Here is a 16,604-nt window from a genome sequence, read left to right on the forward strand (position 1 = left end):
TGATCTTCTGATCCCATTTGTTTGGCGAAGTTTGGCGCGAAATTCGCGCGCGGCTGGCAAAGTCACGCACGTGTATTGGCGAAGTTCGACTACATTTCTACTTCATCCCGGGGATGTTACCCACAGCATGGCGATGTTACCCCGGCGACCAAATTGCCCATTGTAACACGCAGGCTAGAGCTAGATAAGTAAAATTGGCAGGTATATCAAGGAAATATAATTGAGTTTCAAGTGGTATGGAGCTTAGCACCGAATATGGTATAGTTTCAGAATGGCGAAGTTACCCCGTATTGCAGGGTAACTTCGCCCTGATTTCAGTGGAACCAATCTAGCTGACTATTTATGCCTGGCTGATGTGGTTCATACGAAAACATTTGCTTTACCAATCCTGTTCATATGAGCTATAAACTTTTTCAAGTACTCGTGTCGTATTTTCTAAATATCATGAAATAGCTGTAAAACAAGGTGAAGTTCCCCCATTCTACGGTACTATATTTCATGTACACATCTATTTTCCTAACAGTTTAAGTTAAAGCCTAAAGTTACCGGTACGTGACCAGAACTGCATTAAGTGCACACGTGCGAATTTGATTTTACGCACGAATTAGTTTTAAATGTTAGACCAATTAGAAATTGATCTAATACACAACTTTACTTCTATACACTTCAGTGATTGGGCTGATGACTCTAGCGAAAGTGCTGGTGACGATGAGAAAGACCATAAACCAGGGATTCCTTCGGGAGCATGTAAGATTATATCCAAAGTTTGTTCGCCAATGGGGTGTGTCTGGGTGTCAAAGATCTTCAAGGTGGGTGCTATTTGTGATGAACTCTAGAAGGATGGGATGGTAATACTCGGTCTGGCCGTCTGGAAGCCCATAGAATTCCAGTTCAGAAACTGAGTAAGGAGGTGCGGCTACTGATGAGAAGCCTCCTTTATAAAGTTTATTTGGGTTAGAAACGACATTTGGGTCCCTACCCTTGCACAAGATTATTCTCAATTTTCTTGTTGTGTTCCACAACTACCAATAAGTATACTTACCTTTATGTACATGATATCTTTCTATAACATATTCTCTATACAATATTGTTTCTCCTATAATTATATATTGTACATGACAGACATAAAATTTATCCTGACTGCCATCTTCTGTGTTCTCAGTTTACAATGGTTTCCTGCGGACCCTAATTCTTTCTAACAAAAACGTAGTCTGTGCTATCAGCTAGTTATAAGTGTCCAAGACTATAAATAATGTTTTTCTTCTATCCGCACCCCGGGATCGAGATGTAAGCCTTCTAAAGAATTACCTCCAGCAGTTCCATAACTTAAGGTAGATACCATACAATACTATTTGTATCACGTCGCGATCCCCACCGACATGTCATTACTTTCTCTTAGTAGATCTTGAAGTGAAAATCTTTTCCGGTTTTAGCGTTGATGTCGCTGAAAATTTCCGTGGTTGTTAATAAAACAAAAGTTAATAAAACAAAAGTTAAATTTATTACCAATTATTCAATCAATACATATCATAAATTATAATATTGGAAACACAATGCAAAATGGATGTCTTAAACTATAATTTCATTGTGACTAATAATCTATTGACTTTCAAAGTTGAATTTTAGTTAAGTATGAAATGCCACCACATCATAGTTAGGGTAAAATGTTATTTTTAAATTTTAAAATTGAGAAGATTGCTCTATGGCTTAAAATTTAAAATTCTAGCAAAAGATATCTTATTTTTAAATAGTTGGTTACAGTTTATGACAGTACTGGCATGACTAGTTTTATTGTGGCTGGTAAAAGGACCCAGTTGCCTGTAAGGGCTTTACCGAACCCCAGGGGACCACAATGTGATAAGATCAGGCCAGATGTTTCTATGTAGAGCAATTTATTTATTTTGGAGCTATGATTACGTGGTATAGCTGGTGGTCATGTTTAAAGGTCAGTTTATCCTTGTGTGCTAATTATCCATCCAGATGCTTAGTGATGTGGGTAAATCATGCCCTTCTACGATATATAATGTTTGACCATCAATTTGTTTTTACCACATAAACTGTGGCACTAATGTCAATTAACAATATTTACATTCATTGATATTTAAAGCGTGTTTTTTCCCCAGCACTACTACACAACAAAAACCTGTCGGCCCACCGAGGAAACAGGGTCGCAGAACAAAGAGCCCAATTGTGCTCTTCTATTCTGTGATCGTGTGTATCTACTATAAACTAGCTAAATATAGTAAGAAAATTTAATGGAATCATTACAGTCGTTTGATAAGTTCACGTGTCAAAGTAATGTTCATGGTGATCATATTTTTTGATCCCCGGTGGGCAAACACTCGTCCGAAAGGTCAAGGCAAACCTGTCGATGTTTCACCATACGAAGTAAGGCGATTTGAACATATACTCAGCTTACAACTCAACCCATGGGACGAGACGTCGTGAGCCTCAAAATTCTTCAAAATATACAGCACATACCTAGTTAGCAAACACTAAACACAACATACATACGATACCAAATAATGTATAATGCCATTACTAATTCGAAAGAAAATATATCTGCTATCTAATTTAAAAAATTGAAGAATAAACCTGAAGAAAGGAGAAGGAGAGGGGTTTGGGAGAGGCAGAGTAGGAAAACAACAGGATCCTGTGCCGCAGGATTTTAAAATTTGTTGTATGATGATTCGTTTTGTTTCGTCTCTTAGATTAATATAGGTCTGATACCCTTGTCAGTTGTCATGGTTCTTTGCAATAACACCGTGGTTTACTCATATGATTAAGTTTAGTTAATTAACCTATTTCAATGATAATTCATTTGCATCAAAGTTGTAACTGCACCATAGTTGTCTGTCATATTTAGATTGTAGTTCTAACAAAGCTTTCTTAAGATTATTCTTGAATATACTGATAGGAGTGGAGAAGTCTATTTCACTCGTTGACTTACGGCAGTGATTCCAAATACTGGTTGATTGGTAGATGAATAGTGAGGACGGAGTGGGTGGGATGAAGTAGTTGTCTCGTCTTGGTGACCTGTTGAATAAAGAGAACATTGAGACTGGTGATTGGAACTTATTAATTTTAAACATTTCCAGTAAACAGTGCAACTTATGAAGATTGTGGACAGTCAGGAAGTTATACTCGTTACAGATTGGTTTACTGTGTTCTAGTTCAAAGAAATCTTTGCCTAACATCTGCTTGATAACTTTACCGGTCTTATCCCTAGTGATAGGCCTTACTCTGGCACATGTTTTGAACTTATTGAAGTACGCATCATTATCACCAAAGAGAATTCTTATGCATTTCTTTTGTGTTTTAAATATGGCTTCTAGTTTATTATTTGATACACCTCCCCAAACAGATATTCCATAACATAGGTGTGATTCAAAAAGGGTGTGGTACAGGTCCTTATAGAGTGTTTTAGGTACACAGCGTCTGATTCCACATAGTCTACCAATCTCACATTTCAATTTACGATTTAACGCTCTCAAGTGAGCATCCCAGTTCAGTTTTTGGTCAATAATGACTCCAAGAAACTTAGTTTCCTCTACCTTTTTAATTATTATATTATTCAGTGTCAGTTCTAATTCATTGGTGTTTGAATCTGGTTCATTTCTACAGTTCGGCTTAAAGTGGATATAACAACATTTCTTTGTGTTGATATGCAGCAAGTTACTCTTCATATATTGATGAACAAGTTTAAGAATTTTGTTAGCTTTGCAGTAAAGTGTTTTTATACATTTATCTACAACAAATATGTTGGTGTCATCGGCAAAAAGTATAAACTTACCTAGGTCTGATACTCTATATATTTCATTGATGTAGATAATGAAAAGCAAGGGACCTAATACTGACCCCTGAGGCACACCAAACATTACAGACAGTTTTTCGGATTCTTCTCCAAGTACTGAAACATATTGCTGTCTATTAGAGAGGTAACTGGCTATTAATTTATTTGCAGTCCCTCGAATTCCATAATCATTCAGTTTTTTAAGCAGTTTATCATGACAGATTGTATCAAAAGCTTTACTTAAATCAATGAAGATGCCTAGTACATGATTTTTATCTCTTAGTGATTTTTCAATGTAGTCGACAGAGAAGTTAAGTGCATGGCTTGTCGAATGATTTTTTCTGAAGCCATATTGATTTTCATATAATAATCCTTGCGACTGAAAGAAACTGTAAAGCCTGGAGAATATAATTTTCTCAAGTATTTTACCAAATATCGCTAAGGTTGAGATAGGCCTGTAATTTTCAAGAAGCTCAGCATTTTCTTTCTTATATATTGGACTTATTTTACCTACTTTTAGGTCGTCTGGAAAAACTCCCTGTTGCATACATTCGTTATACAATACCGATAGTAGTGGACTAATTTTGCCTGATACTGCCTTTACTATATGTACTGGTATATCACTAGCCTTGCCATTCTTTAGTTCCGATATGATCTTAGCCACCTCTTCAGGTGAGCAGTCATGTAGATATATATTAGCTGTATTCGATTTAGGTAAGAGGTCACAGAAACTTGGAAGCTGATTAATTTGTATTTCTCCTAGTTCTGTGTAGGCTGCATTAAGGTTAGATGCTAGACTTGCCAAAAGCAAAAGTTCTTACTTCTTTCTGATCAAGGTATTCCATTAGCGTTGCATTACCATTAGCCTTAGGTAAAGGTATAAAATTCGATAACTGTTTTATCGTCTTATCGGTATCCGCGTGGTTTTCTGATCTAATTCTACCGGCCGAATGGCAAAGCGATAAAAATTATTTTTCATAACACATCCGCGTTTTCCAACCAGTTTAAGTTAAATAAGGTTAACGGTGACCAGTCCTGTGGACAATGACATGGAGCCTATTACGTATGACTATAAATTTATAATAATGCAATTCACAGTTTTTGGGAGTACCAAAAGCGCGCAAACTGAATATATTTAACGCGCGAATCTGTTTTTGAAATAAACTGAAAGTGAAAGAGAATCTAATTTGTAATTGCATCGCGCGGGGAATAATGTTGGTCACGTACGTGTAATAGACAATAGTAAAACTACACTATAAGTATACGAATACCTAACGATTCCCTTAAAAATCGTTCATTTTGATGTCCGTTTTTAACTTTAAATGGATACAATGAGATAAAACTATGTTGTCGGAATTAGACAGTAAATAAACAATAATGAATAAAAATAAGTCACTAGTAGTAGTATAGCAATAAGCAAATAATAATGAAATTATTGCTCCTTAATTCGTGAATTTTTCATAAGACGCAAACTTGCGTTAACATAAATAAGGTCATGCTGCTTGTTAACTGTGAGGCGGTTTCTTTTTTTGTTAATCGTCCAGTAGTACAAGCTCCAATTCGTCTCACAGGGTGAGGCTGATGTTGATTGCGACAGCGCTTTCATAGCAAAACACTGTAGTTGCGTATTCGGGTATCTCGCAACCGAAGTTGCTCCACCAAGAGACTGGACCGTCAGAATCTTGGCTAAAACTTGAGGCAGCGTCAGTAGAGAATAAGCCTCTTTTCTCTCGGTAGAACGTGTACTGCGAAAGTATCTTCTTCTTTGTTGCGCCGTCACACCACGTGTCCATGACATCTAGAAAGTAGAAACTCCTTCCAGACATCCTGATTCGTGTGTTGATCATATCCCTGATATATAAGCCGGGTGAACACAAAACCCTACTGAATGTAGGGGGGAATGGAGCTCGAGCCACCTTTTGTTGGCAAGACTAACCATATCGCTTTTATAGTTTCAATTGCGAAAAGCAAAATTTGCTAACTTTAAGGTGAACAGATAATATTTCTAATAAATTACACCGATGAAACCAACAGGAATCTTAAGACTATTGTCTGAAAATTTAAGCAAGACTATTATCGGCTCGAGAATTGAGCATAAATAGTCGACTTCTATCCAGAAACACTAGCGGAGTTTTAGGGCCTGAAACGTGCATGCTTGCGCGCTAAAACTCTTTTAGCTCATCTAGAACATGTAAAATTGCGGGAAACGATGGCGTGTCGACGTGTTAATATTTTAAATCTGATTAACGTTCCTTTATATGTTCCGAACCTTAAAATCTTTTAGCGAACGCATTCACAAACTATTTTTAGTGAGCGTTCCGTACGTTCACTACAACTAAGCCGGGTGTCTATCAAAGTAAATACTTATACTTTGACTCTTTGACAATGACATCAACTGTGTGGAACCCGAAATCCTAAAAAGAGTAGATATTGACAATATAATCCTTAATCTGTTTAACGGTGCTACTGCTATTAGTATTGTGGATGGAGATTGGAGATGCTCCCGCCCATTCATGCATGGCGGATTATCAATATTGTCCCAATGTCCAAAATAGGAAATCTCACCGAGGCTGACAACTACATTAAATGGATCACCATCATCAATTGTCAGCAAAACTCTCAACCGCATGATCCTTATCAGTTGAGAGAGACCCGCTCGGGGTATTCTGATGAACATACTGACAGCATGCCTACGGTATCCGTATAATATTCCAAGGCCCATAAGTTAGCCTGATTCGACACTATAATGGAAAAATTCATTCTTGCAGGAGTTATGCAAGGGAATACGCTACCTGTTTGTCATTACTTATATTGAAGCTGTGTTGTGCAAAAGTCATAGAAGGTCGTGATCTTGGCTTCAAACTCGTTCTAATAGACCAAAATCATATATAAGACCATGAAGATTATACTTTTCCGAGCCACCGTTGAGCCTGTATTGTTCTATGACTGAGACCCATTGGATATCAGTTAGTTGCTGTCTGATAACTATAAGCGTATCAATGGCTGTTACAGTAGGCCCTCAACAGTTGAATACCATCCCCAATCCAACAGTGATGATTAGTCGAAGCATAATGAAACTAACCAGGTATTTAGCAAGACACAATTGTTAGAATCTTAATTCTATTTGTAGCTTGTTTTTGTACTTACATATTACTAACCCTGTATCTCACTTTAGCAAAGGTTTAGTTCCAGTGATTGTATATACAGTGTTGGGGTAAAGGGACTCCAGAAGGCAGACAAGGCTCGACTCCAGACTCTAGTTGAAGTAACAGAAGAGAGAGGAGTGTCCAGTGTTTAGTTGACTCCAGACTCTAGCGAAGCAGAAGGGAGAGGAGTGACGTTGTCGACTCCAGACTCTAGCGTAGCAGAAGGGAGAGGAGTGACGTTGTTTTAGTGATCCCACAGATTCCAGTCGACAGATACTATCTGTGTTCTGTGACGTGGAAAGAGTGGTAAGTAGTTTATAGTTATAGTTTAGTAGTTTAGTCTAGGAGTTCCCGCTTCCTCTTTCACTTTCATTTATAGTTTCACGTGGATTACCTTTCACTTTACTCACGGTAGTTTTCCCCCAGGGTTTTTTATTATAGTTATCAGTTCCAGTTTAGTTGAAGTCCTCATCATTCAGAAGTCCCTCATATAGTAAGAAGAACATCATCATCAGAGTAGTAGTTTTAATTTAATAGTTGGTTAATCTAATAGTAAAAAGACATTATTTAGTTTAGTATTGAATTGTGTATTAGTTAGAGCAGTGTGAGTTACTGAGTCACACCAATCACATTTCAATCACTCATTCACTACTTGAGGGTGAGTACATAGAGTAACAAGGTTACATTTGAAACACCATTTATTTGTATAACCTCTTTATTCATCTAATTTGTATTTATAATAATTGAGTATTATTTGTTATTTAATTAACCCAAGAACAGGGTTCCAACAACAATGATGAACTGGCCGATCAAGCACTTTTTGGGATTCCCAGCATGAAATAACAGCACCTGTTTCAAAACAGTTAAAGTTAAAGATTAAACTTACCGTTGCCTAATTCTGAGAAGATGGAACGCACACGTACCCAGAAACTGAAACTTAATTGTTAATGCTGAAAGAGAATCTAATTGCGTCGCGCGGGGAATAATTTTGGTCACGTACATCATTTTGTGTTCCCTTTTAAATACAATTACCAGTGCAGAGAGTGGTTTCAGAAACGCAAATTCAACTTGCAGTTGCAAAGATGAATTTACCTGGGAACGGTACCTCGCTCAGGCTTTTGTATTTATTAAGTTAAACACATTGATTTAACATTGAACATATTATGGCGATTAAAAATATGCCTATAGCAGATAGGGCGGAATGACAGGTTCAGCAACGCCCAGGAATTACAAGCAGCAAATTCTGCTACTGCTAGTGCTATCACGGAGAATCAAAGCAAATATTATAGTGGTACCGTGGCATGTCCATTCTTGGTCAGCGTTGTATAGGTTGCATGGATAAGTCCCTGCTTGCTGTTGGCGTTGCTGCGGTGAGGCTAGCTGGAACAATTGTCGGAGAACTCTTTGGCTTCGTACTCTCTTCACTTCTTTCTCCGCACAAAACTGTTTAATCCGTGGGAGGCCCTGTTATTCAAATAAAGTTCTGAACCGTCAATCAAGCGTTTAGTTCTAAAACTGGTTATGGAAATTGTAGTTTTGTAGCTTTTCTCATAACTATCGTCCTATCGAACTGCTGATCAATAAACATCACGCGGTTTGCTACAATCAAGTTAATATAAGGGGTCGTTTACATATCAGCAGATGGGTCTTCCAAATTGCAAATGATTACGATTGACCATATGATATTGTAATTTTGGCACAATAGCACAATACTAATAGCGATACCCGGATTTAACATTTAAACAATTTGTAATCGTATTGCCATGCAGTGTTTGTGTAACTCAAGTTAGTAATCGCTTTTCTTGTCAAAAAGTTAATATTTATTTCCTTCGATGGTAAATTATTTTGTCCTAAATTCATATATTTTCTAATAATATAAAATTGGTTTAAGACCAATACAATGTCAATAAGTCATGTGGCATGTAAGGCGCCAAAGACAAATTGCTAAAAAGCGCGGCGCAACTGCTGAAAACTGCCACTAACTGCCACTAACTGCCACTAACTGCTGCAAACGGCGCGCGCAGTGCGTGGGCGCGATTGTAGCAGTTAGTGGCAGTTAGTAGCAGTTAGTGGCAGTTTGTAGCAGTTAGTGGCAGTTAGTAGCAGTTTGTGGCAGTTAGTGGCAGTTTGTGGCAGTTAGTGGCAGTTAGTAGCAGTTAGTGGCAGTTTCTTTGCACTTAGCTCCTCCTGTGTATAGTGCATATTGACAGTGTATAGGGGTTAATTAGGTATGAACTACAGTACAGCTGTACTTACACCTACATTCACAAGCATGCAAGCTCACCTGGTCCAATGAGCGGGAAACAGAGGACAAGGTCTGGTGACGTCATAGTCACGTGACCTCATAGGCTCATAATCACGTGACCTCAGACCCAATCAATGATCAATTAGGTTTGGGCATGGTCAGCCCCCTGTCAACCGATCTTGAGGTGACGTACGACACCTCGTTTACGCAATCAATGTCTGAAAGGCTACACACGTCGCATATGAGGACAAAAGCGCGGGTAATTTTGGCACCACTGTAGAGTGGTGCCAAAATCGTTGGGTGGGTTCATGGCTAGAGCCCTTTTTACCGCCGTGAGGCGGGCGCGCGCTACTGCAAGCGCAAGGGCTCTGGATAGAGCAAAGGTAGGTACATTGTAGGTTTATAACCTACCAGGACGCGCGCAGAGTTTGAAACAACCATTTTACGAGTATCACCCGTTAATGGTTAAGTTGTATGTAAGACCCGCGGAGCACAAGTGTGCGGCTCCCCTGTATCGTAGAAACTTTACAGGGGGTTCACTATAGGGGGCACGACGTGATAGAACAACCATCATAGTAACAAATATTATTAAATATATATAATAACGAGACTTTTAATTACTATTCATAATTGTCAAAAATTATAACATTTAATACTTGAAAAAAATCGGTTAAAAATATTATGGTAAGAATTAATTTTTCTGAAAAATGCAAATGCAGGCTCCTCTGTATCGTAAAAACTCTACGGTATAGTGAAAACTCTACACTGTAGTGAAACTACGATGGGGGTCACGACGTGATACAAATTCATCCATGATCCAGCCTACTGGTCTAGTTTATTTCTTGCTTCTCTCACTTATGCGAGATAGAAGGGAAATCAATTTGTAGGGGGAAAAACCCAAACTCAATTGTTACATTAATAATCTTGGTCTAACGAGAAATTAAACATAGTTTTAGTTGCACGTGACATGAATGAATCTATAACGACTTCTAAATACGTCAATTGCTTAATATAAGTCAATTGCTTAATATAAGTCGAGTGCTGGGAGTCTTTAGTGTGGAATTTTGATACTATATTTCACATTGATTGATGGGGCCGGACCTATATAAAATTTAATTTAAATGGAGACGTACATGCAGTTTGTTGAAAACAATATGAAATGGAAATGGAATCGACGCGACGGAAAAGATAAGAATGGCAAGATTGAAAGATTACACACTTATAAAAAATAATATACAGTAGTCGATCAGGCTATTGGTTGTAACGTTTACAATAAGAAATTTGTCAGAGACTAATTCTTAGAGTAGTCCTTGTATTATAGAACGCTATCTGATTCAATAGTTTAAATCGCGGGAAATGAGTTATAGTTTCATTGTTATAATATTGTTGAGTTTCTTGTTTCATTGAAAATTTCTTGTTTCATTGCTCAAGGGCCTCTCACAACATATTGCACATAAGTGTTTCCATTAGGCCGTGATTGTTGTTCTTTTTTTTCATCTCCTGATACAATTTTAATTGGTCTGAGCAATGAAACAACTAATATGAGCAATCACAGCACCACCAATCTCTGAGAGATAATCGGTCAGTGATGTAAAAACAGTCATAATAATAAATCAATCATAATAATAAATCAAATCATAAATACAATCAATACAATGGGAAATATGAAATACAAATAATGGCACTCTGAAAGACTCCGAAAAAGGAACTAACAATTAGTTGGTCCTAGTATTTATCCCTATTGTCTAAAAGTTTTAAGAGAACTCTCCTTAAATTATTTTATACCAGGACACTTCAACATAGACGCATATTCGGCCCCCAATAAGGGGCCAAAATTGTCTCAATTATGTGACTGTATAATAGAATTATTATTATTATCTTATTCCTGCCCAAACATGGTGGCCATAGTTATTCAGTTTTATGATAGCTAAATAAGTATATTCATTTATTTTATATAGACATATAGTCTTCAAAACTCAGCTCAAATTTTTTTACTCAACTTCGCTATATTTTGTGTTATAACAAGTGAAAAGATTGGGATGCTGTTCAGAATTTAAAAAAATATATGGTTACACCAGGCTGACCTCAAGGAAGTGGTGCAGGAAAACCATTAACATGCACTGTATCGCTTTGCTGGCCCCTTCTACCGATATTCAAATCATTAACCTAAATAGCATACTTATAGTTCATGAACCTTTAAGTCATGGGAAACACAGCTGTAGTCCTCTCAGATTGGAGTGCTAAGAATCCAGGTAAATAAAAAGTAGCTCCTTTTTTACCTTGTTTGAAGAATAGAGAATAAATTGTGTTGTATTTAATCTTGATAATAGGCTTAAGTATAATTACCTTATTTCAGCTCCTGTTCCAAAGAGGGGCACTTTCGTGGACAGACACAAGGATGTGCCTTCTCTGCCAGAGTGGCAAAACTATTTAAGGTATTGATCATGATATGATTTTTAGAGTATTTAGATTTTGGATTATATAGCCTGAACAGTTTCACTGTCTCAGTGAATTCCAAATATCGGTCAACTTGAAGATTGTTGTGCAAAGTTTGCACTTAAATTCTTTTTGATGCTTTTTATATTTGTTTGAAGCTGCATATGGGCAATTTCGCGTCAAGTAATTCACCATTTGCATAGAAATTGTAGATTTTAATGGTCCCACAGGGCCATCTGAATAATATACAAGCATGAAAAGGTGTTATAAAGCAAGGTGGAACCATTTGCTTGATGATGCAAAAGACCACAACCTTTTATGTGTTGTAGTTCATGAGTTATGGGCATTTGAAAATGTCAAGTAATTCACAGGGCAAAATTTACACTATTTATAATTCTGCAGAAACATCACGTTTTGTGCCCATGTGTGTACACTGAATGTGTAATAAGCGGTGTACATAAACACTAAATCATTGTTTGCAAGTATGTATGGTTACTTTACTGAAAAGTTTATCCATGTAAACTCTAATTGTTATATACATGTTATCATTCATGTCAAGTAAGTCACATTCCTGTGTCCAGTAATTCACTGTGTGCCTTTTCAGTGCAGATTTTGCTGCTTTAAGAGGTTCTTGTTTGCACCCTGCTTTGTAACTTACGTTCTTTTGAGTTAATGAAGAGATATCAGTATAATTCATGATTTTTCAATTTCTACTAATTTGTTAATTGGCCAATTACTGTTTGGTATTTTTTATTGCAATTATTAACATTTTAATGGGGTTAAATTATTAAAATTAGATATAAATTTCTTTCTATCAGCATGCATAGTAATCGGTATTATATCCTGGAACAGAAAAAGGTAACCACAGTTTTTACATGTTTTAAAAGTATTTTAACAATTTTTAATACAATTAAATTTACCATTTTAATGGAATTAAATTATCAAAATTTGATATAAACTTCATTATTTTTACCAGTTTCAATGTATTATTACTTATTGACATCACTTATTGCATTACATAATCGTAAATTGCTTTATATAATTCTTTCAAGTCAATGTGAATTACAGGGACAAAACTTGTGAATTACTTGACAATGTGAATTACTGGACACCTATACTGACAAACTGGAAGGCCCATCCATTCTAAAAACTAGTTGATCATGTCCTGCAATAAAAGTTAGAAGTACAAGGCAGTTTTAAGGTAAAAGGGATGGAAATTTGGCACAGAAAAAAACTTTTTGGTAATCGCTGTCAAGTAATTCACTCAAAAAATAAAAATATTTGGGAGCGCATAAATCAGAAATGGTATAAATCATGTATCAAAAAGTTGGTAATCGTTAAATGTTACCTGATGTAGCTAATAGAAAAAGATAATATGGTTTGTTAGGAAGTTATATTCTCCATTTTCGATCTATGTGAAGAAATGGCAGTTTTAACATATAAAATTGCTAATAATTGCAGCAATTTCAAAATGCGATAGGAAAAAGGAAAATTAAGATATTTACAAACGGTCTTTTATGTCTGGTAGTGCAAACGGTTGGCTTCAAAATATAATCAAAGAAAAATAAATTGCTAAAAATTTTATATTTTAATCCTGGTTACCATTTGCCCGAAATTGCCCATATAACATCAGCTGACATTCTGTAAGTTCTGTTAATTATTTATTTATTTTATCTTTTTTTCATGCCATACACACTGTTGAATCTTGGAAATTATCCATTACATTCCATTTTTGAGTCCCAAATTCTAATTTACTGCTACAATAAGGAAAATTTATTCTAGCTTTGAAAGTATGAATTAGCACTCTTAGAGATGTTGTCGGCATGATAATATTGAAACAAGTCACCTTATCCAACTATTTGAGAAATGCTTAAAAATAAATTAAGGAGGACACAGTTTTCAATGATCTCAGAAACCTACTTGAACTGACAGGCTCCTTAAAGTGTTGTCCATCTTAAACTGAATAATTTCACTTCTTGAAACACCCCAGGAGCTATTCGACGAGAATGAACAAGAACAAGAAATGTATGCACTGCTTTGCTGAATACAAGAATATGTCAAGTTTGTTGTCACATCTAGCAAACAACCATCATCCCACTGTCTCTTTCTCAACATCTGAATCTACAAGTGGCGAGCCTATGTGTGTTGTCTGTAGAAAAACATTTGCCTCTGTTAAAACTCTACAGAAACACATTCAAACGTCATGCAAGGGCTTTTGGAAGACACTGGATTGCCCTGTTAGTCTTTTTACAATTTAAGTATTGTTCTTAAATTTCTTTTTAAATATTCTTCTTGAAAGATTTGTTTTTCTCTGACTATTTCTGAATTCTCATTAATTATTCGATCTTTTATTTCAGGACACAGCCGAGATCAGCGTTAAAACTGCTGGACAAAAGAGGCCTAAATTAAAATCTTTCTCAAACGATATGTCTAAAAGACCAAAAGTACAGCCTAAAACGAGTTATAAACCACAGATGGACCTAGATAATTTCTCAATACCATCACAGCTCCCTCCCTCTAATAAAAAATCAGTGAAAACAATAAACTCAGGCTCCTGTATTCGGCAGTTCTCCCGCCCTGTTGTCCCTCCACAGGCCACTAGTGGACCTGTCAAAACAGTCAAGACTCTTACACCGTTATTACCTTCTTCGATCAGCAAGTTAAATAATAAAGTCAGTAAAACCTCAAAAAGTAAAAATAAGGCCCCTGTCAAAGAAAGAGTTTTCAGTAGCAGAAGTTTGGGTTTGGTTGATTTTGATAAAATACGGACTACAGCTAGGACGCGGAACATGGTACCTGGCTCGCGGAGTCTTCCCGGCTCGAGGAGTCTTCCAGATTTGTCTTGTAGCGGAACGTGTTACAAGAACTCCGCTAAAGGTAAACCTGTAAAACAAGTCTTACCCAAGACTGAGCCAGGTGCAGACGTCCAAGAAAAAGTAGAGAGACAACCGGAAGTAATTTTGCCAACCTCTCATCAGTCATCAGAAGGCCCTTCAAATTCTACTAGTACACCACGTAATGGGTCACCGAATGTTGCCATAGATCCTAGCAATCCTAGCAAAGCAACTCAGAATGGTGTCAACAAAGAGGTGAAGAGTTTCCTTATCCTCAAAGTCATGCCCATTGTAAGTTTAATAATAAATAGACACGTGAACTGTTTACATTTTCTAACACAAATGCTTTGATATCTGTTTAAAAGTTTAAATAGATCTCTGACTTGATTTGATAAAGCCTTTCAACTTCAGCTGTCAAGTAACAAAACGGGAATGCAAACAATTTTACCGAAACAACCTACTAATTCCTACCAGAAGATAAAGCCTAAGCCACAAATTGTTCTTCAGAACTCATCTAAACCGTTATTGGTCTTGAAAATCCCTGATATCAAAGGTTTGTGTGTTATACGGACTGATAATTTGCAACTTAGCATATTCGTGCACTGTATCTTCACAATTCACAAATATCGTGTATGTATCATCAATTGTGAACTTACCAGATGTTTTGTGCTAACCATACCTTTGTAAAATACCAATATTGCAGGAAACAGTCCGCAGCAGCAGTCTACGGAGCACAGTGGCATATTCGATAAAAACCCGGGTATTAAAGCCAACAAGACGTACGGACTTACACCTACTAGGAAGCGCAAATCTCCCTCCGATAGCAGAGACGACACCGAGTTTGATGAGGAGATCAAATAACGCACTTTGATTGGTCAGTCTCCATCACGTGACTAAAATAACGCACTCTGATTGGTCACTCTCCATCGCGTGACTAAAATAACGCACTCTGATTCGATTGGTCGCTCTGTGAGTAATAAGAATAAGAAGACTAATAAATGTTTGAATGATTTGCATCAAATGATGGGATTGGTGGTGAAAATCTGAGAAACTTTGAGACTTTAAGATACTCTCTGGACTTGAATCCGCAAAAATAGGGATAATATAATTTCTGTGATAAAATTTAGTGTTTGTAACCAAATTTTTGACCAAGAATAAGACTATTTATTTTTCACACGATGAATATTTTGGTAAAGATTCAGTATAAACCCAAAAATATCAGCTCCTAGGTGAGCTCTCTTCGAGAAGGAAGTCCAGCTTTAATGTGTTGGTTAATTGGTTAATTGGTTAATTATCGTGCTGTTTCTATTACTTCGTTATTGTTCTTTGTGATAAGTATTGATAATTTTCCTGATTGTTTCTAAAGTAACCAATATAGGTGAATTGGCAATCTTTCTGAATTTGTCGTTTTGGATAATGCTGTTTGATTTTAATTGGTAGGTCAAGGTTTTGAAAATTATATTTATGGAAACCTGTATTTGAACGTCATTACCTGAAAGATACTTAATCATTTAATTATTGATATAAAATCTGACTCCATTTTAATTGTGCATGAATTTTATCTCGTGATAATTTAGGGCAGGAATTTGTCAACTTAAGCACGTGATTTTGTTGAGACGGTTTGTCAGAATCAATTGTGCTTTTTTAGTTAATCTTAGGAAATTAATAAGTTTTATCTCCTTCTAGTCTGAGAGTGTTGAAAATACATAGTTTAAATGAAAAAAATTGAGTTTCGAATATGAATTTAAATTTTCTTAAAAACCTGATTTATTGTACCGAATGCTATTTGACAGACTTATCACCTTGACTATCAAAATTAGGTTCGATTATAACAGAGGATCACTAATTCTCTGAATCGTTTAATTTTCTAGAGATCTATCATTTCTGTACTCTTTTATTTTAATAACGCTTGTTTTACTTTTCTCCATCTTCTCATAACTCAAAATCCCAAATAGTGGCGGGAGTGTCGAATATTCAAATTATATAACCCTCTTGTTTACATATTGTACTGTACTTTTATATGTATGGTCATATTCTACACGTTCAATGTTCATCTAATGTAAGTTGCTTTAAATTCCTGGATCAAATACGAATAGGTAAATAATTTGTTCATTAAGAATATTTATTTTATTAAATCTATCTATATTATA

General features: G+C 36.2%; 2 protein-coding genes and 1 long non-coding RNA gene across 3 annotated transcripts in view; all 3 read left to right on the forward strand.

Annotated features, from left to right (window-relative positions):
• The first annotated feature begins 6,957 nt into the window (after window positions 1-6,957).
• On the forward strand, window positions 6,958-7,682 carry LOC134822236 (uncharacterized). The gene is made up of 2 exons (XR_010161154.1): window positions 6,958-7,245; window positions 7,366-7,682. It is a non-coding gene; the product is annotated as an uncharacterized LOC134822236 (long non-coding RNA).
• A 3,674-nt stretch (window positions 7,683-11,356) lies between these two features.
• LOC134821921 (uncharacterized) lies at window positions 11,357-16,370 on the forward strand. Its single transcript, XM_063832750.1, has 6 exons — window positions 11,357-11,436; window positions 11,541-11,619; window positions 13,611-13,857; window positions 13,978-14,745; window positions 14,866-15,007; window positions 15,158-16,370. Exons 1-6 carry the CDS (start codon window positions 11,388-11,390, stop codon window positions 15,313-15,315), a joined length of 1,443 nt encoding a protein of 480 aa, XP_063688820.1. The 5' UTR covers window positions 11,357-11,387; the 3' UTR covers window positions 15,316-16,370.
• A 182-nt stretch (window positions 16,371-16,552) lies between these two features.
• Window positions 16,553-16,604, forward strand: part of LOC134822334 (serine/threonine-protein phosphatase 2A 65 kDa regulatory subunit A alpha isoform-like) — a 116,857-nt gene continuing 116,805 nt past the window's right edge. Inside the window, exon 1 of the mRNA XM_063833344.1 lies at window positions 16,553-16,562. The gene's annotated coding sequence lies outside the window, so the exon portion shown is untranslated. The remainder of the gene's footprint in view (window positions 16,563-16,604) is intronic.

Source organism: Bolinopsis microptera, chromosome 10 (assembly GCF_026151205.1).
Source record: "Bolinopsis microptera isolate Bmic1 chromosome 10, MBARI_Bmic_1.0, whole genome shotgun sequence".
Taxonomy (NCBI): domain Eukaryota; kingdom Metazoa; phylum Ctenophora; class Tentaculata; order Lobata; family Bolinopsidae; genus Bolinopsis; species Bolinopsis microptera.

What these genes read in the sequence shown, in the direction of transcription:
- LOC134821921 (XM_063832750.1), top strand. Translation starts at nt 11,388, where the DNA reads ATGGGAAACACAGCTGTAGTCCTCTCAGATTGGAGTGCTAAGAATCCA. An exon ending in TTGGAGTGCTAAGAATCCAG is followed by an intron (nt 11,437 to 11,540) that starts GTAAATAAAAAG and finishes ACCTTATTTCAG; the next exon opens with CTCCTGTTCCAAAGAGGGGC. An exon ending in TCCTCAAAGTCATGCCCATT is followed by an intron (nt 14,746 to 14,865) that starts GTAAGTTTAATA and finishes TTTCAACTTCAG; the next exon opens with CTGTCAAGTAACAAAACGGG.